Raw genomic sequence first — 27,771 nt, forward strand, 5'->3', positions numbered from 1 at the left:
AGACTTCAGAGCGTCGAAGCTGGTTGGCTCTGTACGATCTGAGGAGGGGGGAACAGAATAGAAATTCAGCGATTCTCAACCGGGGGTACACGTACCCCTGGGAGAACGCGAGAAACCCCACCCACAGGGGTGCAGTACAATCTAAAAAGATACTGAATTTTGATCTCAATGTACTGAAGTACTGATTCTGATGTTGGCGGGGGTTGTGAGATTGAACCAGGGTACCAAAGGGGTACGCGGGCGAAAAAAGGTTGATAACCGATGGAATAGATTATACTGCTGAGATGGGACTGTAAAGTCCCTCTGTCCCAGTAGTCTGCCCTAGGTCTTATGATTTTAACATTTCATAGCATACATTTTTTTTTTCTATGCGATAGGCAGACCTTCAACTACCTACTAAAAGTCATATCAGGTAGTTCTTTAGCTTGAAAGCCTAACTTTTTCATTGTTTATCCTGTTGAGATAGGACTCAACAGTCTTGATTAATATCTTCACGAGGCTAAGTGTACCATATACCCCAAATCCCAGAGTTCTCAGAGTCACTTCAAATCTTACCTTTTCTAACCAGGTTGGGCCAAACATGGGCATGTAGTGCCTGCGCTATTCTCTCCACTCCGTACACATCCCTGATATCATCTTCATACTCGTCACCTCCATCAGTCTCATCCAAATCCAGTGGCTCTAACTCTACCAGTTCAAACTCATTGTCCAAACACCACTTGACCACTGGAAAATAAACACAGGACTATGCGATAGGCAGACCTTCAACTACCTACTAAAAGTCATATCAGGTAGTTCTTTAGCTTGAAAGCCTAACTTTTTCATTTATCTACAGTGAAAATGCACTCTGCACCTTGTCTCTACTTCTGACGGAACTATGAGTGGGTGATAGTGACTCACAGTCAGTTCCATTTTTATCACAGACTGGTGAAAAGATGTTCTAAAATGTCTTCCAGCTTGACCAATGACCATCCAAACACTTTCCAAGATGACAGTTATGATTTCCTTTTCAAAGTTGTTCTCATCGGGGACTGTGGAGTAGGAAAAACTTGTGTCGTACATAGATTCAGAAGTGGTGACTTTGTCGAGAAAACTGGAAATACAATTGGTGTTGATTTCTCTATGAAAACAGTCAATATTGATGGCAAGAAAGTTAAGGTAAGTAATTTGACTGTAAGTAAATACCAGAACTGAACCCAGAACTGAAGTGATAGCTGTTGTTAACCTTGGTCATTTTAAAATTCACCCTCCCATTTTTCTCAATTTAAAACCAGCCTGTATCATCTCTTGAAACAAGTATGACCAATGTGTAGGTAGGTACATTATGATCTAATGAGTAGTTAAGTTATATGAGTAGTTAAGTTATGTAATCACAAGATATATCAATATTAATACCTACTCAATATCATTCATATTAATAATTTTATTTTCAGCTGCAAATATGGGACACAGCAGGACAAGAAAGATTCAGGACAATTACTCAGAGCTACTACAGATCTGCCAATGGAGTTATTATAGGTGAGATTTTGTGTTTCTATGGCACTTAGCAATGTTCACTATTACTATTTAGCTAAGCTAAAGCTAAGGTACTTGTGCAGAAGTCACATCCGTGGAATATTGCTACCAAAGGAACTGGCACAAACAAGCAGTGACCCTGGTTATTATACGAGTAGGGTTAGGTTAAACACAAGAAGGAGTTTTTACAATTAGAGCAGTGATTAGTGTTATTATAGGGTTAGGTTAAATACAAAAAGGAGCTTTTCTTTTCCACGGACATGACCTCTGCATAATTACCAAAGCTAAATAGTAAGCTTACTACTTAATTAGGTATTCTTTAAGTTCTTTGCTTGTGTGTATGTGCCCTCTTATCTTATATTATAAGAACAAGATCCATTCACATTTCACACACTGATCACTCTATCTCGAGAACCACAACACCTAGAAAGCTGAAATTTGGTAGGAATATTCCTTTTATGTTCTAGGTGTGCAATAAGAAAGGATTTTGCAAAAATCTAAACCGATCCTGAGATATGATCAATTTTTGATCGCTAAAATCACCATAAGAAATACACAGAGTGCAGAGACTGCGGGAGAGAAAACTTTTCCTCGCTCGCCTAATATTTGAGTTTCGTTTATGTTTTTAGTTTGATAAATACAAGTTCGGCCATGCCTTTTCCACAAGTTTGGCCATGCCTCAAGTTCGGCCATGCCTTTTCCACAAGTTTGGCCATGCCTCAAGTTCGGCCATGCCTTTTCCACAAGTTTGGCCATGCCTCAAGTTCGGCCATGCCTTTTCCACAAGTTTGGCCATGCCTCAAGTTCGGCCATGCCTTTTCCACAAGTTTGGCCATGCCTCAAGTTCGGCCATGCCTTTTCCACAAGTTTGGCCATGCCTCAAGTTCGGCCATGCCTTTTCCACAAGTTTGGCCATGCCTCGGGATGAACTAGCGGGATTCCGGAGCGAAGCGACGGAATTCAGCTAGTAACAAAATAAAAACCACACACAAAAACACCCGAAAATCACTCAAAAAACCAATAAGAATTCTGGAATCACAATAAATACAAATAACAGAAGATTAGGTTAAATATCTTTTTACCTTTTGCTATAGAAAGAAAAAAAAGGTTGTAGTTTTCGCCATTTTTGACACAAAAAAATACCCACTACACATTTTAGTGAATTTGTGAACAAAAAACTATCATTCACCACCCCTCCCCACAACATTTAAGACGTAATGGACACTCGTTTCCTGACATTCATCTCACATGTGAATTTATTGCAGTGTTAGGGGCGTTGTCATGGAAACCCTGAACTAAAACTGACCATAACATGAACGTGTGTGGGTAAACAATTGGGGAAAATGTCTCTAGACATAGGCATTAGACGTGGGTTAGTTGAAGGGAGGGTGTGGTCTCCCTTGTATTGTGTCATTGGAAAGATTTTGTACGACTTCTCACAACTACTATTGTCTGGACAAGAAAGACATGTTAAGGTAGAATAGAACAGTCTACGCTCATGGGATGTCACGTGACGTGATGTATTTCCACTTCAACTCTCATTTTGATCCTTAAAGTCCCGTCAATTGCGATGTGGCTGTATTATTTTGTCATAATATTTGCACGTTTTGAGGGAGCTTTGTACCTATTTATACCTACCTAAGGACTATCTACTTTACCTACCTAATATCTACTTTACCTAAGGACATTGAATTTTTAATGTTAAGTACGGAGTGCAAGTGATCAAGTCATTATTGGCTTCAAATCTGGTATGGTGATTTTGTCACATCCACCAATTTAAAATCAATGCCTACAACCTTGATGTGATTTTGTCACATCCACCAATTTAAAATCAAATCTATAGGGAATCTGTGATGCAGACAAAAAAAAATGTACATCTTTGTGGGATGGCCAGGTTCAGCCCATGACTCAAGGGTATGGAGTATGGACCCATTCTCCCTTGCACAAAGATCTAGAGAGAGACCAAGGTCATCAGATCATGCCAGCAGGCTCATTTCTTCTCAATTCATATGCAGTGACTCTGCATATGAATGGAGAACATTCAATATGACACCGTATAAAACAAGTGCTGCACTTTGCAGACCAGAAAAAGTTTACAAGAAAAAGCATTCTAGAGTGCGTGTCCTTATAGAGCAGGCCTTTGGAAGGCTGAAAGGCATATTCAGACGGACCAAACTGATTGACTGGATTAGGACACTTTGATATTAAAGTACACTGTAACCTAACCACACCAGTTTCCAGAAGAAGACCAAAGAACAATGCTATCTCTCCAAGAAGCTTTCAAACAAAGTTTACCATTTCCAAAATCGAATGTCCTTATAGAGCAGGCCTTTGGAAGGCTGAAAGGCATATTCAGACGGACCAAACTGATTGACTGGATTAGGACACTTTGATCTTAATGTACACTGTAACCACACCAGTTTCCAGAAGAAGGCCAAAGAACAATGCTATCTCTCCAAGAAGCTTTCAAACAAAGTTTACCATTTCCAAAATCGATGGAAGTTTGATTAATGTGTGTAAAGAAACATTTTTGAAAGCATTGCAGATTAAGAAGGGAAGAGTACAATATGTCACACAGAATTGTGTGTTGACGAAACGTCATTTGTGTGTTGATCGTAACAATCAACAATACCTGCCAGGTATTGTTGAAGATATCTTGCGTTTGTGCAAACTTTTGCCCATTTGGTCCGCCATAATGGTCCCCTATTTTGGATATGGAAGCTGCGCAACATCGAGTTGTGCTGTTGAAACGCACTTCGGTATCTTGAAAAATACCATTTTCCGAAATGAGCTTCCTGCTAGACTTGATCATTTTGTCACAAAACACGCGCGCTACAATCAAGGAAATATTCTTGTAAACTTTGAGACGGAAACAGATCATAGGACCATTACTATTACTATTTAGCTAAATAGCAAGCTTACTACTTAATTCTTGTTTAAGTTCTTTGCTTGTGTGTATGTGCCCTCTTATCAATCAATAAATTAATACTGAAAGCTTGTATTTTGTGAAGCAAAGGAATAAATATTAAAAACATCATTAAGACCTTCAATTTAAAAAAAAAAGGAAAGAGACAGAGAAGAGATCTATATTTTGTGTATTGCATCTAAGTTTCTTGTTTGATTTTCCTTTTATTTTCAGTGTATGACATAACAAAAAGAGCATCCTTTCTTGGACTCCAAAAGTGGATTGATGAAGTTTTCTGAGGAATTCATCTCAGGTTATCCACGAACTTGGAGAAAAGGAATTGGTGATGCTTGGATTTCAACTTCTACTAAAAACTCATTTTAGTGGAACAAAGAAAAAATGTGGCTGAATTGTGTATTTGGTATGTTCTTCTTTGAATATTCTAGCCTTGTTTTCTATGGTTGTTTATTTAACGTTGTTGTTGTTTTCTCCTGTGATGTAACTCTTTTACTTTTTATAAGATCAGACTTAATATTCGTATCTCCTTAAAAGACGAAATTCTCCCATTCCTCTTATACATATGGAGGCCATTTGGGCATTTGGTGACGAAGTTCAAATTACCTATCGTTGAAAAATGTTTCACGTTTAGGAAATCGTATTAATATTGAACCTACCTCTTACCTACTATGTATGTAGGTACTTTATCTGTCCTTACTCACTGACCGTGTAATGTAAACTCGAAAAAATTAGTAAGCCGCGCTTTAGGTGAGTACGTCATGGTTGTAGAAGCTATCAAGCTGATCTTATGAGATTTAAAAGATGGTTTGTATTTGAGATTAGAGTTGATGTTATTTCTTTTGTATGTAAGCTGAGTGGGTCTTATGAATTCATTGGAAAAAGTTTTACAAAAAAAAAAAAAAAAACCCGCCCGTAACCAAAGTCGCCTGGTTTTCAGGTAGCGATAGTTGAAGTTTAGGTTTATTCCATCTTGGTTCCTCTTCTTGCTCTCCTTTTCCCGTGTTCAGACGGGGTCGGCGTTTTTCGTAAGCCTCTCAATCAGCCCTAGCTAGGGTGATTGCTTTGGACTAACAACTGGTTTCCACCTTCGTTGATGACTCTAAAGTAAAGAGAAACCTTTGGTATTCATATGACCCACTATTGCATTTTCTTTTGTTTTCCAAACTCCAGTAACCACTTTCTTGTCATTTTATTTAGGTTGTAACTTTATTAACACTCTATTTTCATTTTCTATGTTATTATCCTGGGAGATAAAAGTAGGTACTGGCATAGCTGAACCTACACACATTGGTCTCAAAAGAATGGCCAATAATTTGGTCTGCTCTAAGGGCCAAAGTACAGTACACCATAAAACATTGTGTATGTAGGTATCTATTTAGTTTGTTCATGTACCTTAAAAACCTAAATCTTTTTCCCCCTTTCCACCAGGATAAATTTCATTCTTATGTTGTACCACTAACTAAAATCCTTCTAGATACTCATTTTATAGTCACCACCTTAATCTATCTAGTTTGTTTATGTACCTTAAAAACAGTAAATCCTAAATCTTTTTCCCCCCTTTCCACCAGGATAAATTTCATTCTTATGTTGTACCACTAACTAAAATCCTTCTAGATACTCATTTTATAGTCACCACCTTAATTTATTAACCTGTTACACAAAAGCCGAATTCACAGTTGAACCCTGGATCAGCTGATTAATGACCATCAGCTACTGATCAAAAAACCCTATCATCAGCTTTGGTACTGTGATGTTGGCTCTTGGTAATATTGTCTTTCGTGTTTCCTTGTATTTAGTTTAACTCTATTTGTAGAATTTGTCAACAAATTAGACCCATAGGTACCTTAATTTATTAACCTGTTACACAAAAGCCGAATCCACAGTTGAACCCTGGATCAGCTGATTAATAACTATCAGCTACTGATCAAAAAATCTAATCATCAGCCTTGGTACTGTACTGTGAGTTGGCTCTTGGTAATATTGTCTTTCGTGTTTCCTTGTATTTAGTTTAACTCTATTTGTAGAATTTGTCAACAAATTAGACCCATAGGCATATAAAGAAAGAAAAAGAAAAAAAAGTATACTTAATATCGTGTTACACTTATATAAAAATGTTTCTTTATTTTTCAAGATGGATGGTTCATCTCCGTATATTGTAGCAGTGAAAGAACTACCAATATTGGTCTTGAAGTTTACAGGTAGTCCGTATTATGGGAATATCAGAATGACCTCAACCTGAGATTGACGAGAGATGATTTGCTCCTTGAAACAACAAATCCTAAAATTAAGAATAAAATAATGCACATCAATTAGATTTAGTTTTAAATATGTATGATACAATTGATACAGTAATGAAATTATTTTATTTATTAAATAGGTAAATAAATTACAAGTTCATTAATCCTAAATCACAAGTTCTTTTTATTACCTACTCATAGTCATTTTTCAAAGTGTTGGCAATTTAAAAATAAGATGAAGATTAGTTCGAATACTTTGTCTTCACTTGACTAGGGTGATTGAAAAATTGAATATTTTTATAATACATAGGTTACATGGATGGATGTACATTGTATACTTAATATCGTGTTACACTTATATAAAAATGTTTCTTTATTTTTCAAGATGGATGGTTCATCTCCGTATATCGTAGCAGTGAAAGAACTACCAATATTGGTCTTGAAGTTTACAGGTAGTCCGTATTATAGGAATATCAGAATGACCTCAACCTCAGATTGACGAGAGATGATTTGCTCCTTGAAACAACAAATCCTAAAATTAAGAATAAAATAATGCACATCAATTAGATTTAGTTTTAAATATGTTGTATGATACAGTAATGAAATTATTTTATTTATTAAATAGGTAAATAAATTACAAGTTTATTAATCCTAAATCACAAGTTCTTTTTATTACCTACTCATAGTCATTTTTCAAAGTGTTTGCAATTTAAAAATAAGATGAAGATAAGTTCGAATACTTTGTCTTCACTTGACTAGGGTGATTGAAAAATTGAATATTTTTATAATACATAGGTTACATGGATGTACATTGTGTGGAAAACTTACTTCTGTAGAAAAGACTGGTACAAATATTGGTACTTTTTCGACCAATTCAAATACATAGTTTCTTTCATTTGTTAATAAGATGAAGATAAGTTCGAATACTTTGTCTTCACTTGACTAGGGTGATTGAAAAATTGAATATTTTTATATTACATAGGTTACATGGGTGTACATCGTGTGGAAAACTTACTTCTGTAGAAAAGACTGGTACAAATCTTGCTACATTAGTCACAAGTTTACTGATAAATAATATGAACATTTCTGGGCAGACGCACTACCAACTAAGCTAACTAGGCTGGCTAGTCACAAGTTTACTGATAAATAATATGAACATTTCTGATTTGTGGACGATGACAAAGTGACTTGTTTTGATGTACTGGCTCCCTTGGTGGACTCTTCTTTCATTTTGTCACACCATTATAGTGAAATTTAAAGATAGGTACTTTTTCGACCAATTCAAATACATAGTTTCTTTCATTTGTTAAGACATTTTGGAGCGGTTTTAAACAAGCAAAGAAGATACAGTAGCACTTGTTGCGTATGCCTCCTTTTTCTTTACCCTATACCCTCCTACTGCCCGCTACAACAACTATGCCTACGGAAACCGACGGAGCACACTGAACTTTTAGTTCTAATCTGACAATCCACCAAGTCAGGCCCCCTGTACCTCTTTAGTTTAACAAGTCAAGTTATACCTAAAATCAAAACCCTTTGCTCAAAAGAAAATTCCCCCGAAATCGGGCATCCCTTTACAGCCCTGTGCCCTTCTCCCCTTAGCTACCGCTACAGCATTCATATTTATTTTGACGAATTGTTTTTCCTCCGTATCTTCCATGATTTTCGTTGTAGCTAGCTATAACGAAAAGACACTTAAAGAAATACACTACTGACAGGTGTCCGAGTTTGGAAAACTTAAACCTAACCTGTGGTTTCAGGAGGGAATAAGAAAATCGGGTGCTCAAAAGTATTAAATACAAGAGGTTCTTCATAGTCAATCAGAGGTGGCAGGCATCTTTCGAGTATCCAAAAGGGTGGTTGCATTATCACCACAACGGTGACGATTCAGCCAACCTGCTATATCTGCTCACTTTTGGTGTAACAGAGGGTTCAACTTCAAGACCACAAGGGTGCAGATTCAACCACCATGCTAAATCTGCTCACTCTTGAGGGGATTCGAGGGGATTGACGTAGTATTTTGTCAACTCATTCATGAGGACACAATCCTTGAGGTCGTCAACTGAATTTGAAGATTCAGTTTGAACAATCTTGAGTGGAAGGAATTTTCTGCCGAAGCAGTATTCATAGCATTGCAAGAAAAGACTTGCACATCCATACTGAGAGTATTCGACGAACAAAGCCTGCCGGTGGTCATCATCCTTTGAATGGCTAAGAAGCTGAATGATGTCATATTCAGAGAACATGGTGAACATCGTTAAAGAATGATATGAAACAGATGAGTTGTAGAATAAAAAGATAAACCGTTGTGTAGTAGTAAAGTAGAAAGATAAATAGAATTAAAAGAAAGATAAGGAACACAGGTTAAATCTTTATTTTCCCCTGAACACAGTGGAAAATTCACAGTGGAAATTGTTTATAATCCGTTATAAACATAGATGGATCAAATGGCCTACAGGACAGCATGCAATTGAAAGCATGGAAAAATTCAATGAGCTTCCTGGAAATCGTCTACGGGGAGTTTTTGGATGCTTAGATGGTTCCCATATTGAAATACCAAACCCAAAGCATGATACCACATCATACATAAACCGACACAGCTATCCAAGTATAAATCTATAGGGAATCTGTGATGCAGACAAAAAAAAATGTACATCTTTGTGGGATGGCCAGATTCAGCCCATGACTCAAGGGTATGGAGTATGGACCCATTCTCCCTTGCACAAAGATCTAGAGAGAGACCAAGGTCATCAGATCATGCCCAGGGAATCTGTGATGCAGACAAAAACAAGCGGGGCCCGTCCCTCCGGGAATTTTTTGATCTTGGTTAAAGATTAAAGAAAATCAGTATTTATGTACCTACCTATTTTATTAATTATTCAGTTTATTATTATTCTTGATTTGATTTTTTGATTTTACTTTCATGTAATGATTTAAAATCAAGACTAGAGCCCGTTCTCTGATGAAGTTAGAAGATATGCTGCATCCAATGTTCTTCTGATATTAGTAGGTAAGAGAAGGTACTTTGTATCCTTACAAATCGGAAACAAGTTGCTGGGTATTTCTTATTATGAGACAATGCAAGTGTTTTAAAACTTATACCACATGGCAGCAAAAATTCAGTACCTTTTTGACAAAAACATAAGTTAAAGCACTTAAAAAAGGTACTTAACAATATCATTGTTTTATTTTTCAGGTAACAAGTGTGATCTGGAATCTGAAAGGGAAGTTGATTTCAATGAAGCCAGGTATTTCTTATTATGAGAGAATGCAAGTGTTTTAAAACTTGTACCACATGACAGCAAAAATGCAGTACCTTTTTGACAAATTACATAAGTTAAAGCACTTGAAAAAGGTACTTAACAATATCATTGTTTTATTTTTCAGGTAACAAGTGTGATCTGGAATCTGAAAGGGAAGTTGATTTCAATGAAGCCGAGGAAATGGGAGAATATGTCCCAGAAATCCACTATGTTATGGAAACTTCAGCCAAAGATAGCACCAATGTAGAAGAGGCATTCTATTGTCTTGCCAATGAGCTTAAGGTGAGAATTCATAGGGGGAACTGTAAAACAGCAAAGGTGTTATCATCCCAAAATCAAAGAGAGAAGGAAGACAGGATAGAAACTTATATTTCTTTAGGGTAAAACTTGCCCCAGAAGGGAATCGAACCTACGACCAGAAATCCAAGCTAACTAGGCTGGCTGAACATGAGTCTTTAAAAGAGTATGCAGAGATGGTTTGGGTGTAGGTATACTGGTATACAGAGAAGAAATAAATATTATATATAAGGTATGTCAATAATGACATTTGGATATATATGGATATTAAAGGTAAAAGAAGTACAAGAAGGTTGAAAAGGTCTGGACATTAAACTGTAAGAAGACTAACATCAGGCTGTTAAACTAACAGGGAGAAGAACAGCTAACCCTAACTAGCCTAGCAAGCTAAGGGTGGGTTTTACCAACCTTTTAACCCTTAACAGCCTGCTACCCTGTTACTTAAGCCTTTACGAATCAAATAGAATTTAAGAGTCTATTGGCCTTCTAGGGTCTGAAAAAACATTGGTCGTATCTCCTAGGATTTTTAAAAGGGTTCATTTTTTTCTCTCTTAGTTATTTTCATGTTAGATCATGCCAGCAGGCTCATTTCTTCTCAATTCATATGCAATGACTCTGCATATGAATGGAGAACATTCAATATGACACCGTATAAAACAAGTGCTGCACTTTGCAGACCAGAAAAAGTTTACAACAAAAAGCATTCTAGAGTGCGTGTCCTTATAGAGCAGGCCTTTGGAAGGCTGAAAGGCATATTCAGACGGACCAAACTGATTGACTGGAAATCTCCTAAGATTTTTTCTCTTTTCTCTCTTTTATTCTCTTTTTTGCATATTTTGTTTTTCAGAACCGACAATCGGCAACGTTGTGCAATGAACCAATCAACACTGACAATACCAACTCTCCCATCACTTTATCAAACGACACCAAATCCATACGAAACAAGTGTAATTGTTGAGTGAATGTATGTATTTGAGGCTTGAATATTCAAAGACAAAAGCAAGCACCAGGGAAGCATTTTACTTCCCGAAAGGAATTTGTAGAACAGAAATTATGCAAATTTGAACTCCCAAATTCGCTCCGCATTTGAACTCCGACATTGTTCTTGGAACAAAAAATTAGATTTGCAAAGTAGTGGGATTGTGGAATCGTTCGCGGAACAGGTCACAGGTTGATAAGTCGGATATGTAAAGAACCAAAATCACGATAGTTTGGAATATCATCATTAATAAAGTTTTATCAGTGTTTTTAAAGTAAATTAGTACCTTTTGCATAAATCAGACATCAGACCGATTTGGATTAATTTTCATGAAACTTGCATAGGTACCTATTATAATCTTGGACTTGAAGGGTAGGTATTGGCCTTTTTCAGTGTTCAACAGTATTAGATAGATCCAATTTCAGAGATGGCAAGGAATTTGTAGAACAGAAATTATGCAAATTTACTTGGCATTTGAACTCCCAAATTTGCTCCGCATTTGAACTCCGAAATTGTTCTTGGAACAAAAAATTAGATTTGCAGAGTAGTGGGATTGTGGAATCGTTCGCGGAACAGGTCACAGGTTGATAAGTCGGATATGTAAAGAACCAAAATCACGATAGTTTGGAATCTGGGTGCGCTCATTCTTTTGAGGATTGAGAAACCTCTTTTGCTGAATAACTTTCTTCATCTGAGGAATTTATCTCAGGTTATCCACGAACTTAGAGAAAAAGAATTGGTGATGCTTGGATTTCAACTTCTACTAAAAACTCATTTTAGTGGAACAAAGAAAAATTGTGTATTTGGTATGTTCTTCTTTGAATATTCTAGCCTTGTTTTCTATGGTTGTTTATTTAACATTGTTGTTTTCTCCTGTGATGTAACTCTTTTACTTTTTATAAGATCAGACTCAATATTCACATCTCTTTAAAAGACGAAATTCTCCCATTCCTCTTATACATATGGAGGCCATTTGGTGACGAAGTTCAAATTACCTATCGTTGAAAAATGTTTCGGGTTTAGGAAATCGTATTAATATTGAACCTACCTCTTACCTACTATGTATGTAGGTACTTTATCTGTCCTTACTCTTATTAAACACTGACCTACACGGAAAAATTAGTAAGCCGCGCTTTAGGTGAGTACGTCATGGTTGTAAAAGCTATCAAGCTGATCTTATGAGATTTAAAAGATGGTTTGTATTTGAGATTAGACTTGATGTTATTTCTTTTGTATGTAAGCTGAGTGGGTCTTATGAATTCATTGGAAAAAGTTTTACAAAAAAAAAAAAAAAATCCGTCCGATTGTAGGACACATTGAGTCTATTCATACAGAAAAAGAAATCAAGTCTGAAACACAAGAACTTAGATAGATAAAGTCTGTAGTGGTCTGTAGTAGATAAAGTAGTAGTCACAATTTAGTCATCAGAGTACCTTTTGCAGTTTGTTGAGTGTTTTTATTTAAAATTAGCAAATTACCTAAAAATCATCATTAATAAAGTTTTATCAGTGTTTTTAAAGTAAATTAGTACCTTTTGCATAAATCAGACATCAGACCGATTTGGATTAAAGGCCCCCTGTACCTCTCTAGTTTAACAAGTCAAGTTATACCTAAAATCAAAACCCTTTGCTCAAAAGAAAATTCCCCCAAAATCGGGCATCCTTTTACAGCCCTGTGCCCTTCTCCCCTTAGCTACCGCTACAGCACTCATATTTATTTTGACGAATTGTTTTTCCTCCGTATCTTCCATGATTTTCGTTGTAGCCAGCTATAACGAAAAGACACTTAAAGAAATACACTACTGACAGGTGTCCAAGTTTGGAAAACTTAAACCTAACCTGTGGTTTCAGGAGGGAATAAGAAAATCGGGTGCTCATTAAATACAAGAGGATCTTCATAGACAATCAGAGGTGGCAGGCACCTTTCGAGTATCCAAAAGGGTGGTTGCATTATCACCACAACGGTGACGATTCAACCAACCTGCTATATCTGCTCACTTTTGGTGTAACAGAGGGTTCAACTTCAAGACCACAAGGGTGCAGATTCAACCAACCTGCTAAATCTGCTCACTCTTGAGGGGATTCGAGGGGATTGACGTAGTATTTTGTCAACTCATTCATGAGGACACAATCCTTGAGGTCGTCAACTGAATTTGAAGATTCAGTTTGAACAATCTTGAGTGGAAGGAATTTTCTGCCGAAGCAGTATTCATAGCATTGCAAGAAAAGACTTGCACATCCATACTGAGAGTATTCGACGAACAAAGCCTGCCGGTGGTCATCATCCTTTGAATGGCTAAGAAGCTGAATGATGTCATATTCAGAGAACATGGTGAACATCGTTAAAGAATGATATGAAACAGATGAGTTGTAGAATAAAAAGATAAACCGTTGTGTAGTAGTAAAGTAGAAAGATAAATAGAATTTATTAAAAGAAAGATAAGGAACACAGGTTAAATCTTTATTTTCCCCTGAACACATTGGAAAATTCAAATTGTTTATAATCCGTTATAAACATAGATGGATCAAATGGCCTACAGGACAGCATGCAATTGAAAGCATGGAAAAATTCAATGAGCTTCCTGGAAATCGTCTACGGGGAGTTTTTGGATGCTTAGATGGTTCCCATATTGAAATACCAAACCCAAAGCATGATACCACATCATACATAAACCGACACAGCTATCCAAGTATAAATCTATAGGGAATCTGTGATGCAGACAAAAAAAAATGTACATCTTTGTGGGATGGCCAGATTCAGCCCATGACTCAAGGGTATGGAGTATGGACCCATTCTCCCTTGCACAAAGATCTAGAGAGAGACCAAGGTCATCAGATCATGCCAGCAGGCTCATTTCTTCTCAATTCATATGCAGTGACTCTGCATATGAATGGAGAACATTCAATATGACACCGTATAAAACAAGTGCTGCACTTTGCAGACCAGAAAAAGTTTACAACAAAAAGCATTCTAGAGTGCGTGTCCTTATAGAGCAGGCCTTTGGAAGGCTGAAAGGCATATTCAGACGGACCAAACTGATTGACTGGATTAGGACACTTTGATCTTAAAGTACACTGTAACCACACCAGTTTCCAGAAGAAGACCAAAGAACAATGCTATCTCTCCAAGAAGCTTTCAAACAAAGTTTACCATTTCCAAAATCGATGGAAGTTTGATTAATGTGTGTAAAGAAACATATTTGAAAGCATTGCAGATTAAGAAGGGAAGAGTACAATATGTCACAAAGAATTGTGTGTTGACGAAACATCATTTGTGTGTTGATCGTAACAGTCAACAATACCCGCTTGTGCAAACTTTTGCCCATTTGGTCCGCCATAATGGTCCCCTATTTTGGATATGGAAGCTGCACAACATCGAGTTGTGCTGTTGAAACGCACTTCGGTATCTTGAAAAATACCATTTTCCGAAATGAGCATCCTGCTAGACTTGATCATTTTGTCACAAAACACGCGCGCTACAATCAAGGAAATATTCTTGTAAACTTTGAGACGGAAACAGATCATGTAGGACACATTGAGTCTATTCATGCAGAAAAAGAAATCAAGTCTGAAACACAAGAACTTAGATAGATAAAGTCTGTAGTGGTCTGTAGTAGATAAAGTAGTAGTCACAATTTAGTCATCAGAGTACCTTTTGCAGTTTGTTGAGTGTTTTTATTTAAAATTAGCAAATTACCTAAAAATCATCATTAATAAAGTTTTATCAGTGTTTTTAAAGTAAATTAGTACCTTTTGCATAAATCAGACATCAGACCGATTTGGATTAATTTTCATGAAACTTGCATAGGTACCTATTATAATCTTGGACTTGAAGGGTAGGTATTGGCCTTTTTCAGTGTTCAACAGTATTAGATAGATCCAATACAAGATGTGGCACATTGTTCAGTTCAGAGATGGCCATCAGATTATACCAAACAGTTGGCTATCACAAGATAAAAAGAAAGCCTTCTGGCCAAACTTCACTTCTCAGTTTAAATTTAACAAAGCTGTTCAAAGCCAATCAGTGCCAGCAAAAGATTGGGTGCAACACCCAGTTGTTAAAGTCAAATATTCATCATGTAAGTTTTATCCATTTAAAGTGTAATTATTTTTACTGTTTGAACTGTTTCAAGCCATGTAGCCATGTTTTTTTTTTCTTTTTTTTTACCTTCTGTATCCTATAATAAGGAGCCCTGAACACACTCTTTGAGTGTGTCAGATGGGGTATAGAAAGGAATGAATGATGTGGCACATTGTTCAGTTCAGAGATGGCCATCAGATTATACCAAACAGTTGGCTATCACAAGATAAAAAGAAAGCCTTCTGGCCAAACTTCACTTCTCAGTTTAAATTTAACAAAGCTGTTCAAAGCCAATCAGTGCCAGCAAAAGATTGGGTGCAACACCCAGTTGTTAAAGTCAAATATTCATCATGTAAGTTTCATCCCTTTAAAGTGTAATTATTTTTACTGTTTGAACTGTTTCAAGCCATGTAGCCATGTTTTTTTTCTTCTTTTTTTTTACCTTCTGTATCCTATAATAAGGAGCCCTGAACACACTCTTTGAGTGTGTCAGATGGGGTATAGAAAGGAATGAATTGAATCTGAAACTTGGTCAAACAATCTCCAAGTCGAATATGATCAAGATCATGTTGGAAAACAAAGACAATTGGATACTGATTCAAGACTTTATCGGCAATTCCATGTCAAAGAAAGGAGAACACGAAAGAATAGTCCAAGCGTCACTCGAAGGGAGAAGAGGAGCTACGTAAACCCCATCAGATATTTACATATAGATATCAGTAACTTTAAGTAAAGAAGACCTGGACAAATTAGGATCAATTCTTGATGTAGATGAAATCATTGAAAAAGCAGTACCGCTTTGTTTGGAGGAATGGAAGGACGAGTTCTACCAGGAGGTTACTATCAACAAAAGGGTGGTAGAGAGCATGCAAGGGAAGATGGTGGTGTTCATCGGTGAAGGAGACGAGTCATCTCCACTGGTGGGAATCATCCAAGGAAGATACCCAGACGTAGAGGTCATCATTAAGCAAGGAGGAGAAGAAATGGAATTCTTGGAGAATGTAACAAGAACTAAATACGGGGTAAGTAGCAGCAAACTCTACTTAGCTAAGATAGGAAAGGTGCTAGTATTAATGTGACTACCTACAAGAGAAATGGAGAAATTTATTGGTTTCAATATGGTAATGGCATGTTTACCACTCCCAACTGTACGAATGTACTGGCAAAAGAAATACAAAATGTCTCTTATTCACAAGTCGATGTCAAGAAATTGGTATATGATTATTCGATGGTACCTTAAGGTTGTAGAAGATTCTCAAGTTGAAGAAGAAAAAAAAAGCCCATGATGTGGCCTGGAAGGTGAGACCAATTATCGAAGCTTTTAGAAAAGGTTCATCATTAAGCAAGGAGGAGAAGAAATGGAATTCTTGGAGAATGTAACAAGAACTAAATACGGGGTAAGTAGCAGCAAACTCTACTTAGCTAAGATAGGAAAGGTGCTAGTATTAATGTGACTACCTACAAGAGAAATGGAGAAATTTATTGGTTTCAATATGGTAATGGCATGTTTACCACTCCCAACTGTACGAATGTACTGGCAAAAGAAATACAAAATGTCTCTTATTCACAAGTCGATGTCAAGAAATTGGTATATGATTATTCGATGGTACCTTAAGGTTGTAGAAGATTCTCAAGTTGAAGAAGAAAAAAAAAGCCCATGATGTGGCCTGGAAGGTGAGACCAATTATCGAAGCTTTTAGAAAAGGTGCTCTGCGTCCATTAAGGCCTGCAGAACTGTGTATTGATGAACAAATGATCCCATTTTCAGGAAAATGTAAAATGAAACAATTTGTTAGAGGGAATCCCAACCCTGTAGGACTAAAAGATTTCATTTTGGCAGATAAGAATGGAATTGTTTATGATTTATACCTATACCAGGAGACCAGGATATAAATATGAACAAAATAACTAAAGAATTGGTGCCAAGAAGTGCCAAAAGGTTGTAACGTGTGTTGACCTACCTGTTGATTTTAATGGGAGCATTATGTTGGAAATCAATCACTGGTGTTCCCCATTACCAGAACCACCCAAGCTAAATCAACTGGTCGGCACTTCCGCAGTAGAATCTGTGAATTTCCAGGCAGTACTGGCAGACAACAAAGGCTAACTCGCTATCAGCGGGAAAATTACCCTGGAAATAGAGATACGCCACCATACGTATCGACTTCTTCTCTACACACAGAACTCAATCACGAGGCTATCCTGGACCAACCCTTTCTCAACTAAGAACAAGCTATAATTGACTACACCAGGCGTTGGAGTACGATGGTACCGTCCACGAGAAACATCGTGAACTGGCAAGAGCCTTCCTGACGCGGACGACCAAATACCTTCCGGGATTGTTCAAACTTGAACTTATAAATATTTTCTTTCTAACATCAAGGAAGATACCCAGACGTAGAGGACATCATTAAGCAAGGAGGAGAAGAAATGAAATTCTTGGAGAATGTAACAAGAACTAAATACGGGGTAAGTAGCAGCAAACTCTACTTAGCGAAGATCACTGTTTACCACTCCCAACTGTACTCCCAACTGTACGAATGTACTGGCAAAAGAAATATAAAATGTCTCTTATTCACAAGTCGATGTCAAGAAATAGGTATATGATTATTCGACGGTACCTTAAGGTTGTAGAAGATTCTCAAGTTGAAGAAGAAAAAAAAGCCCATGATGTGGCCTGGAAGGTGAGACCAATTATCGAAGCTTTTAGAAAAGGTGCTCTGCGTCCATTAAGGCCTGCAGAACTGTGTATTGATGAACAAATGATCCCATTTTCAGGAAAATGTAAAATGAAACAATTTGTTAGAGGGAATCCCAACCCTGTAGGACTAAAAGATTTCATTTTGGCAGATAAGAATGGAATTGTTTATGATTTATACCTATACCAGGAGACCAGGATATAAATATGAACAAAATAACTAAAGAATTGGTGCCAAGAAGTGCCAAAAGGTTGTAACGTGTGTTGACCTACCTGTTGATTTTAATGGGAGCATTATGTTGGAAATCAATCACTGGTGTTCCCCATTACCAGAACCACCCAAGCTAAATCAACTGGTCGGCACTTCCGCAGTAGAATCTGTGAATTTCCAGGCAGTACTGGCAGACAACAAAGGCTAACTCGCTATCAGCGGGAAAATTACCCTGGAAATAGAGATACGCCACCATACGTATCGACTTCTTCTCTACACACAGAACTCAATCACGAGGCTATCCTGGACCAACCCTTTCTCAACTAAGAACAAGCTATAATTGACTACACCAGGCGTTGGAGTACGATGGTACCGTCCACGAGAAACATCATGAACTGGCAAGAGCCTTCCTGACGCGGACGACCAAATACCTTCCGGGATTGTTCAAACTTGAACTTATAAATATTTTCTTTCTAACATAAATCGGTATTTACCGACCGCACCTTGGACCATACGGGACTTATTGTTCATACAGTACAATGAACTGAACTTGGGCCTTTTAAACAATATCATTATTAATACTCGCTCCAAAATCGTCAAATCATCAAAACGATTGTACGCGAGCTAGAATCATTCGATGTGATTGAGAGAAGCACTTCTCCCACTAACTAACTCACCGTTTGTCGTTATAGAATACCCGCCAAAATCCGGAAAAGATCCGCGGTTCTGTATTGATTTCAAACGTCTCATCGAGATCACCATCGACGAGCCATGTCTCAAGACCAATATTCACACCCTGATATAGAGACAAAGTTCAAGGATCATCGATCTTCAAGACTTTGGATATCAAGAAAGAAAAAGAATACTACAAGAGAGAAATTAAAACATCCAGCCAACCATACACTGCGTTCACTAAGCAAGACTCAAGGACATACAAGTTCAAAAAAATGCCCTTCGGGCTTACGAATGTGCCTTGGTGTTTTCAGTTTTACTGAAAAACATAGGATTCAAGTCCAAGAAGCATGATGGAAGAAAATTTTTCATGAAAAGGGGTGACATCGTCTTTTTAAGGACATCATCTCAGGACAATTTTACAAGAGATTTCTTTGACGATGTTGTATGGATTGACGAAACCTGGGTCAATGTGAACCATACAATGGAAAAAGGAAACGAACTAAGTATGGCTGTTTGTGCAGCTAATATACAACAACAATAATGAGACTCTAGCATGAATGCCAAAACTACTAGGAAAGCGTGGCCGGCTAATAATAACACAAGCTGGAAACTCACATGGATTTATTTGCGGGGCCAAAAAGTGTTCCATCCCGAGAAAAGTGGCGATTAGCACAAAGAAATGAGCGCTGGTCGTTTTATGGAGTAGATGACAGAGAATCTCCTCCCAGGCCTTACTGCTCCTTCAGTTATCGTGATGGATAACGCGCCAGACCATTCAAAGGTGCTCAGTCGAATTCCCAATTCAAGGAAGAAGAAATTTTAAATTGGTTACGATCAAACGATATCCAGGTGTACGAAGGACTTAGGGGAAAGTGAGCTCTTATAGTTAAGGGGAAAAAAGCTACCATCCCCTGGATACATTGTTGACGAGTTGACCCAAAAGTACGGCCATAAAATAGTTAGGCTTCCACTTTACCACTGTAAGTTGAAAACCCTATTGAGCTCATTTGGGCAAACGTAAAAGGGTATATGGCAAGGAATAATACCCACTTTACCTTTGCGGACCTGGAAAGGTTAACTCATGAAGCCGTTGAGCAAGTAACAAACAATGATTGGAAAAAAGCAGTTCACCATTGTCTCAAGGTACCCAAAGCTGCCTGGTCAAATGATGAAATGGTCGAGAATGCGATCGATGAGGTCTTTTGCTTAAATGGAAAGGCCCGTATTTGATCAAAAAATTCTCGAATTCCCAATTCAAGGAAGAAGAAATCGATCAAACGATATCCAGGTGTACGAAGGACTTAGGGGAAAGTGAGCTCTTATGAAGGAGCTAGTTAAGGGGAAAAAAGCTACCATCCCCTGGATACATCGTTGACGAGTTGACCCAAAAGTACGGCCATAAAATAGTTAGGCTTCTACTTTACCACTGTAAGTTGAAAACCCTATTGAGCTCATTTGGGCAAACGTAAAAGGGTATATGGCAAGGAATAATACCCACTTTACCTTTGCGAACCTCGAAAGGTTAACACATGAAGCCATTGAGCAAGTAACAACAAATGATCGGAAAAAAGCAGTTCACCACTGTCTCAAGGTATCCAAAGCTGCCTGGTCAAATGATGAAATGGTCGAGAATGCGATCGATGAGGTCTTTTGCTTAAATGGAAAGGCCCGTATTTGATCAAAATAGATCAGGTATAAACAGGTTAGACCAGCCAGAATTCTCGGGCAGCGTCAAAGCGTAAAGGGACGACTTTCAACTTAAATGACCAGCCTTCATTCCACCACCCTTCTCATTCTTCTCATTCCCTGAGAAGCGACTTTGAAGCTAGGAGCCCCCCGACCTACGGTTTCAATTTCCGAACTACCTGCGGTACCTCCGGCTCCACCTGCTAACCCTACCTCGAAACGCTCTCGGTAACTCATCCCATGGCATCTCCTCGTCCGACCTCTCACCTAGCCGAGAATCTCAATCTCTCGCGGACAAGGGCCCCCGGCTGCCGAGGAGATCCCCACCTTCCCACATCCTCCTGTGAAGAAATGGCCGGCCCAGGAACTAGACCAAGCCTGATGCTCAGAGCGTTACGAGCGGCATCATTGTCTAGCTCCGTGCCGCATTTCTCCCAAACCCAATCCGCATCTTTACTGCTACTTCTTAGGAATTGAATGTCACAACCCCCCGCTGCATGAGCCTGCCCACCCTGCTCCTCGTACCCGGACCACGATCATTAGGCTCATCGCCCCTAGACCTAAGGGCCCATGTACCACTTGGGCTCCACAATACCTCGTCTCCCATTTCGCAGTTTACGCGATTATAAAAAGTCGCCTGCGGCCCTATTCGTCCGTTTGGCCAACCTCAAGTTCTCGGGAGAGATTAGCGAGGCCGTAGTCTCACGCCGCTCTCAATCCTAGAGCAGACATCTGCGTCATTCGACGTCTCACCAACCCCAGGTTCATCCGAAGAAGGCCGAAATAAACATTGGAAAGACTAGAAAGAAGAGATGACAAGAAAGAAAGCACCATGAACAATGTGGCCATCCAGTTGAAGTGAGACTAAAAAGAAGAGATAAAAATTAACAAGAAAGCACCATGAACAATAACCTTGAAGGAAAACGGCTGGACTAATAATATATTATCTTTAACCCATCAACGCCGTGCGATGCCATATTATGGCATCTGATAGTAGAGTATCTGACACAATTAGATTTGACCATACAGATCATTTGGTGATTTCAACACCAGGCGGTAGTCGCTTGCGATGCGCCAAACATGGATGCAATTCTCAAACTCGTGCAATGTGCTGCAAATGCAAAGTTGGGCTGTGTATTGCTTGTTTTGCGCCCTTCCACTTTCAATAGCTAATGACCAATTGCAGTGGAGGCATATTACAATTACATAATTATAATTTGTACTTAAATGCATATTGTCAAGGAACTAACCAGAAATATAAACAAATTTTATATTTCACCTTAAAAAAAAAAAAAAAAAATGTATCTTGTTATCTAGTGATGGGAAAATATTCGCTCCCTCAGAGATGCTAAGTGGTGGGAAAGTGATAGCTCAGGATTTGGTCTAAACTTCGCTTTAATCCCCAATAATCAAAGTATCATCACACACTTCAGTTCAAGTCGTGTGAAGTGTGCTTGGACTTAACAAAGTCAAGAGATATCCGAGAGGAGAGGATTATCCTATAGAACGTCGTCCCAGATTCACACATCAACCCCCCCCATCCCTCCACCCTCCTCCTTGCCTTTATTATTTACATATCAACAAACTAATTACCACCCCCTCTCTAGAGTTCCTAGCGATGCCGTATGGCATCAGGGCATATCTCAGGCTCTGCTTATCCGATCTAAAAAATTTCAACGAATTTGAAGTTAGAACACTCCCAAGGCCAACATATATGAAAATTAGAAAAATCGGAGAGAAAAAATAATTCCGGCGTTGGTGGGTTAATCCACAAACAGGACCACAATAATAGTCGGCCCGGCACCCCCGACGACCTCCAAGGCTTCTCACGTCACGTCTCGGTCCCCCAGCTAGACTTTTAATTACACAATAACTATGTCCGTAGTCCGTACCATGCTAAATTAAGCATTGTTTGTTTGACTTTGTAAGAAAGTTTGTACCTTTCTTTAGTTAGTTACCAAAATCCATACTTAAATTTGGTTGCTTGGATTGCTTGGTGACTTCATCCATTCTTTTCTGAGCAGTTGTTTAACCTGTGATAGCCTGAGTGTGGGATTTTCTATTTTCAGTCTTTGTAGATTTTCTGCTTCAAATGCAGTCCAGGCAGCTTTCATTCGTTTCTCTGGATGCATGTCTACAGGCTCTCTGCCTGATACACTGAAATAAGAAAGAAAAAACAATTGATTATAAATGTTGAAAGGTTTGCTTACCTTACCAATTTCATAACATTCGACATAAAAAAAGTACCTACTCATAGGGTTTTGAGTCCAAAGCAACCTTTGGGGGCTCCAAAGAGGCCTTTCTTATCAAAATTGTTTCACCAAAACTCCCAAAGTGTTAGCCTATTTTTGATGAAATTGTAAAGAAGACTTTGATCCAAATTAGGTCAATAAGGGGTCAATAGAAGGCTTTTTCTTCTGAGAGAGTTCTACAGTTTATTGGACCAATAGTCTTTTCGTTACCTTAAAACTTTGATAGCTTCTTCAACAGTCCTGGCCTCATCTCCTTCTACTTCCAGCCTGTTCACATTTTCAATCAATGGTGTCACATTGAGTCTATTCATGCAGAAAAAGAAATCAAGTCTGAAACACAAGAACTTAGATAGATAAAGTCTGTAGTGGTCTGTAGTAGATAAAGTAGTAGTCACAATTTAGTCATCAGAGTACCTTTTGCAGTTTGTTGAGTGTTTTTATTTAAAATTAGCAAATTACCTAAAAATCATCATTAACCCCTTCTCTTTCTTCTCATTCCCTCAGAAGCGACTTTGAAGCTAGGAGCCCCCCGACCTACGGTTCTATTTTCCGAACTACCTGCGGTACCTCCGGCTCCACCTGCTAACTTTACCTCGAAACGCTCTCGGTAACTCATCCCATGGCATCTCCTCGTCCAACCTCTCACCTAGCCGAGAAACTCAATCTCTCGCGGACAAGGGCCCCCGGCTGCCGAGGAGATCCCCACCTTCCCACATCCTCCTGTGAAGAAATGGCCAACCCAGGAACTAAACCAAGCCTGTTCCTCAGAGCGTTGCGAGCGGCATCATTGTCTAGCTCCGTGCCGCATTTTTCCCAAACCCAATCCGCATCTTTACTGCTGCTTCTTAGGAATTGAATGTCACAACCCCCTGCTGCATGAGCCTGCCCACTCTGCTCCTCGTACCCGGACCACGATTATTAGGCTCATCGCCCCTAGACCTGGGGGCCCATGTACCACTTGGGCTCCACAATACTTCGTCTCCCATTTCGCAGTTTACGCGATTTTAAGAAGTCGCCTGCGGCCCTATTCGTCCGTTTGGCCAACCTCAAGTTCTCGAGAGAGATTAGCGAGACCGTAGTCTCACGCCGCTCTCAATCCTAGAGCAGACATCTACGTCATTCGACGTCTCACCAACCCCAGGTTCATCCCAAGAAGGCCGAAATAAACATTGGAAAGACTAGAAAGAAGAGATGACAATTGACAAGAAAGAAAGCACCATGAACAATGTGGCCGTCCATTTGAAGTGAGACTAGAAAGAAGAGATAAAAATCAACAAGCCATCTGACACAATTAGATTTGACCATACAGATCATTTGGTGATTCCAACACCAGGTGGTAGTCGCTTGCGATGCGCCAAAAATGGATGCAATTCTCATACTCGTGCAATGTGCTGCAAATGCAAAGTTGGGCTGTGTATTGCTTGTTTTGCGCCCATCCACATTCAATAGCTAATGACCAATTGCAGTGGAGGCATATTACAATTACATAATTATAATTTGTAAATGCATATTGTCAAGGAACTAACCAGAAATATAAACAAATTTTATATTTCACCTTAAAAAAACAAACAAAAATTGTATCTTGTTTCTTTTTGTATTAAATGAACCCTTATCGGTGGTGTAGTGGTCAAGGCGCTCGCCTGGTAAACAGGAGGGCGTGGGTTCAATCCCAGCCGAGGTATGGAATACCTACCTCGGTGGTGTAGTGGTCAAGGCGCTCGCCTGGTAAACAGGAGGGCGTGGGTTCAATCCCAGCCGAGGTATGGAATACCTACCTCGGTGGTGTAGTGGTCAAGGCGCTACCTACCTCGGTGGTGTAGTGGTCAAGGCGCTACCTACCTCGGTGGTGTAGTGGTCAAGGCGCTACCTACCTCGGTGGTGCCTAGCGATGCCGTACTGCATCAGGGCATATCTCAGGCTCTGCTTATCCGATCTAAAGAATTTCAACGAATTTGAAGTTAGAACACTCCCAAGGCCAACATATATTAAAATTAGAAAAATCGGAGAGAAAAAATAATTCCGGCGTTGGTGGGTTAATCCACAAACACGACCACAATAATAGTCGGCCCGGCACCCCCGACGACCTCTAAGGCTTCTCACGTCACATCTCGGTCCCCCAGCTAGACTTTTAATTACACAATAACTATGTCCGTACCATGCTAAATTAAGCATTGTTTGTTTGACTTTGTAACAAAGTTTGTACCTTTCTTTAGTTAGTTACCAAAATCCATACTTAAATTTGGTTGCTTGGATTGCTTGGTGACTTCATCCATTCTTTTCTGAGCAGTTGTTTAACCTGTGATAGCCTGAGTGTGGGATTTTCTATTTTCAGTCTTTGTAGATTTTCTGCTTCAAATGCAGTCCAGGCAGCTTTCATTCGTTTCTCTGGATGCATGTCTACAGGCTCTCTGCCTGATACACTGAAATAAGAAAGAAAAAACAATTGATTATAAATGTTGAAAGGTTTGCTTACCTTACCAATTTCATAACATTCGACATAAAAAAAGTACCTACTCATAGGGTTTTGAGTCCAAAGCAACCTTTGGGGGCTCCAAAGAGGCCTTTCTTATCAAAATTGTTTCACCAAAACTCCCAAAGTGTTAGCCTATTTTTGATGAAATTGTAAAGAAGACTTTGATCCAAATTAGTTCAATAAGGGGTCAATAGAAGGCTTTTTCTTCAGAGTGAGTTCTATGGTTTATTGGACCAATAGTCTTTTTGTTACCTTAAAACTTTGATAGCTTCTTCAACAGTCCTGGCCTCATCTCCTTCTACTTCCAGCCTGTTCACATTTTCAATCAATGGTGTTTCTATGTGTGTCAATGGTTCACTTGTAGCTTTTTCTTCTAACTCTTTCTTCTTTTGTAATCCAGTCTGAAATAAAGAAAAGAACAATAGCTTTAGAAAGATAGTTTATTCTAAAACCATCTTTTGGGGCAGTCAATGTTTTCCTTAATACTTGGTAGGTACACTGTTTTCCTCTATCCATGTCAAAGGGCTTGTTAACCTCTGAGCATGATAAAATAATAATAATATATAAAAAAAACTGGGTTTGGTTTCCAAGCATTTTCAGAGGTCAAAAAAGAGTAGTCAGACATGAAAATGTAGAGCTGTTGGTAAGAATTTGACTTGGTAAACCAACACCTTACCTGTATGCTAGCTCTAGTTATTTTGGGTGGAGGTTTGGTGGCTGTGTTGACTTTAATACTATTCAGTTCTTTTTCCAACAATGCATCTGCTTCTTTTTTCCGTTCCAGCTGTTCTAGTCTCTTCTTTTCCCGTTCATCCTGCAAACGAAAATCAAACAACTCTGGGTTAGCATTTAGCAATCATATGGAACCAAAATGTTCTAAAACAGGCATGTTAAACTAGAGGCCCACTGCTTTAAATTGTCTGGCCAATAGAGAGCCCAATGATACAACTGTATTAGACTGAGCCTGTTCTATATTATTATTGAAGCCCATTGTAAATAGGTAATACTATTAAATTTACCCTCAACTTGTTTGGAAAAACTTTAGTTCAGTTTCTTTCTTTTGTACATTTCCTAACCTCCCTCTGTGGATGTGGGCTTGTGCATGAGGGAAAACACTATACTAAAGAACAGCTAATTATTCTCTTACCTTCTTCTGTTGTTTCTTGAGAATGTTCTTATCATCATCTTTCCAGTACTCATCTTCCTCTTGTTTCTTTTTCCTAGCCGCCTCTTCTTCCTTAGCCGCATTCTTCCTTGCTTTGGCTGCAACAGCTTTTGAATTCTCACCGACGAACTTTTTGGGCATGTTCAATGTTTTCATCCTGCAAATGAAAATCAAACAACTCTGGGTTACCGTTTAGCAATCATATGGAACCGAAAATGTTCTAAAACAGGCATGTTAAACTGGAGGCCTACTGCTTTAAATTGTCTGGCCAATAGAGAGCCCAATGATACAACTGTATTAGACTGAGCCTGTTCTATATTATTATTGAAGCCCGTTGTAAATAGGCAATATTATTTACCCTCAACTTGTTTGGAAAAACTTTAGTTCAGTTTCTTTCTTTTGTACCTACCATTTCCTAACCTCCTCTGTGGATGTGGGCTGCTTGTCAATGAGGGAAAACATTATAGGTACTGAAGAACAGCTAATAAAAATAATTATTATTCTCTTACCTTCTTCTGTTGTTTCTTAAGAATATTCTTATCATCATCTCTCCAGTACTCATCTTCCTCCTGTTTCTTTTTCCTAGCCACCTCTTCTTCCTTAGCCGCATTCTTCCTTGCTTTGGCTGCAACAGCTTTTGAATTCTCACCGACGAACTTTTTGGGCATGTTCAATGTTTATTATACCTGCTATTCAACTAATTTTAACTTGTTCAAACTTTATAAATTCATGAAAATTTGGAGAATAGGAGAATATGCCAGAAAAAAATCAACTCTCATTTGACTGATTTGACAAAAACTTCTAAATGATCCCGACGTTCTAGAGTTCAACGAGATTTTTTGTAAACAATTTTTTTGCGCACAGCCACAGATATAACTCGATATCTGTGCATGTTCAATGTTTATTATACCTGCTATTCAACTAATTTTAACTTGTTCAAACTTTATAAATTCATGAAAATTTGGAGAATAGGAGAATATGCCAGATGCCAGAAAAATCAACTCTCATTTGAGTCATTTGGCAAAAACTTCCAAAATTCCATATTCCAAATTCCAAATGATCCCGACGTTCTAGAGTTCAACGAGATTTTTTGTAAACAATTTTTTTGCGCACAGCCACAGATATAACTCGATATCTGTGCACTAGGCATGGTATGAAAAAAAGTCGCGTTTACATTTACGATTTCCCGCCAAAGCGGGCATTTTTTTGGTCAGAAGGGAGATAACGATAGTGTGCGAGAGAGATAAATCCCAAGGTCAAAAATACTACAGACAGCATGACGCCCCTGCATGCTCGCATGATTGTGATCCTCGAGGT

The 27,771-nt window shown here is 38.6% G+C and overlaps 4 protein-coding genes and 5 long non-coding RNA genes across 11 annotated transcripts; 5 read left to right on the plus strand and 4 right to left on the minus strand.

Annotated features, from left to right (window-relative positions):
* The first annotated feature begins 826 nt into the window (after window positions 1–826).
* Window positions 827–11,407, plus strand: LOC103507397 (ras-related protein Rab-43). Its single transcript, XM_008471864.3, has 6 exons — window positions 827–1,158; window positions 1,434–1,518; window positions 4,655–4,711; window positions 9,644–9,685; window positions 10,063–10,220; window positions 11,083–11,407. The coding sequence occupies exons 1-6, from the start codon at window positions 946–948 to the stop codon at window positions 11,191–11,193; spliced, it is 666 nt and encodes a 221-aa protein (XP_008470086.1). The 5' UTR covers window positions 827–945; the 3' UTR covers window positions 11,194–11,407.
* LOC113466677 lies at window positions 3,363–4,007 on the plus strand. The gene is made up of 2 exons (XM_026822279.1): window positions 3,363–3,651; window positions 3,843–4,007. The coding sequence occupies exons 1-2, from the start codon at window positions 3,385–3,387 to the stop codon at window positions 3,906–3,908; spliced, it is 333 nt and encodes a 110-aa protein (XP_026678080.1). The 5' UTR covers window positions 3,363–3,384; the 3' UTR covers window positions 3,909–4,007.
* On the minus strand, window positions 4,905–6,490 carry LOC113466678. Its single transcript, XR_003391004.1, has 2 exons — window positions 6,282–6,490; window positions 4,905–5,934 (listed from the first exon to the last, which is right to left on the minus strand). It is a non-coding gene; the product is annotated as an uncharacterized LOC113466678 (long non-coding RNA).
* On the plus strand, window positions 5,945–6,743 carry LOC113466681. The gene is made up of 2 exons (XR_003391007.1): window positions 5,945–6,277; window positions 6,489–6,743. It is a non-coding gene; the product is annotated as an uncharacterized LOC113466681 (long non-coding RNA).
* On the minus strand, window positions 7,843–15,431 carry LOC113466679. Its single transcript, XR_003391005.1, has 2 exons — window positions 12,797–15,431; window positions 7,843–8,167 (listed from the first exon to the last, which is right to left on the minus strand). It is a non-coding gene; the product is annotated as an uncharacterized LOC113466679 (long non-coding RNA).
* Window positions 15,432–15,465: 34 nt separating this feature from the next.
* On the plus strand, window positions 15,466–17,544 carry LOC113466682. The gene is made up of 2 exons (XR_003391008.1): window positions 15,466–16,624; window positions 17,000–17,544. It is a non-coding gene; the product is annotated as an uncharacterized LOC113466682 (long non-coding RNA).
* A 134-nt stretch (window positions 17,545–17,678) lies between these two features.
* Window positions 17,679–21,435, plus strand: LOC113466680. The gene is made up of 2 exons (XR_003391006.1): window positions 17,679–19,727; window positions 20,167–21,435. It is a non-coding gene; the product is annotated as an uncharacterized LOC113466680 (long non-coding RNA).
* Window positions 21,436–22,452: 1,017 nt separating this feature from the next.
* LOC113466675 lies at window positions 22,453–24,291 on the minus strand. The gene is made up of 4 exons (XM_026822271.1): window positions 24,274–24,291; window positions 23,463–23,713; window positions 23,027–23,146; window positions 22,453–22,721 (listed from the first exon to the last, which is right to left on the minus strand). The coding sequence occupies exons 1-4, from the start codon at window positions 24,289–24,291 to the stop codon at window positions 22,535–22,537; spliced, it is 576 nt and encodes a 191-aa protein (XP_026678072.1). The 3' UTR covers window positions 22,453–22,534.
* Window positions 24,292–24,734: 443 nt separating this feature from the next.
* On the minus strand, window positions 24,735–27,486 carry LOC103507398 (coiled-coil domain-containing protein 124). Of its 3 annotated transcripts, none has more exons than XM_017443316.2 (5): window positions 27,354–27,486; window positions 26,964–27,129; window positions 25,966–26,103; window positions 25,542–25,690; window positions 24,735–25,236 (listed from the first exon to the last, which is right to left on the minus strand). In XM_017443316.2, exons 2-5 carry the CDS (start codon window positions 27,120–27,122, stop codon window positions 25,050–25,052), a joined length of 633 nt encoding a protein of 210 aa, XP_017298805.1. In that variant the 5' UTR covers window positions 27,123–27,129; window positions 27,354–27,486; the 3' UTR covers window positions 24,735–25,049. The 3 variants fall into 3 exon arrangements, with proteins under 3 accessions (XP_017298805.1, XP_008470088.1, XP_008470087.1); XM_008471866.3 differs by lacking the exon at window positions 26,964–27,129 and adding an exon at window positions 26,437–26,602 and having other exon boundaries at window positions 27,354–27,459; XM_008471865.3 differs by lacking the exon at window positions 27,354–27,486 and having other exon boundaries at window positions 26,964–27,247.
* Window positions 27,487–27,771: the final 285 nt, after the last annotated feature.

The sequence above is a fragment of the Diaphorina citri genome, unplaced genomic scaffold (genome assembly GCF_000475195.1).
Source record: "Diaphorina citri unplaced genomic scaffold, Diaci psyllid genome assembly version 1.1 scaffold311, whole genome shotgun sequence".
NCBI lineage: Eukaryota > Metazoa > Arthropoda > Insecta > Hemiptera > Psyllidae > Diaphorina > Diaphorina citri.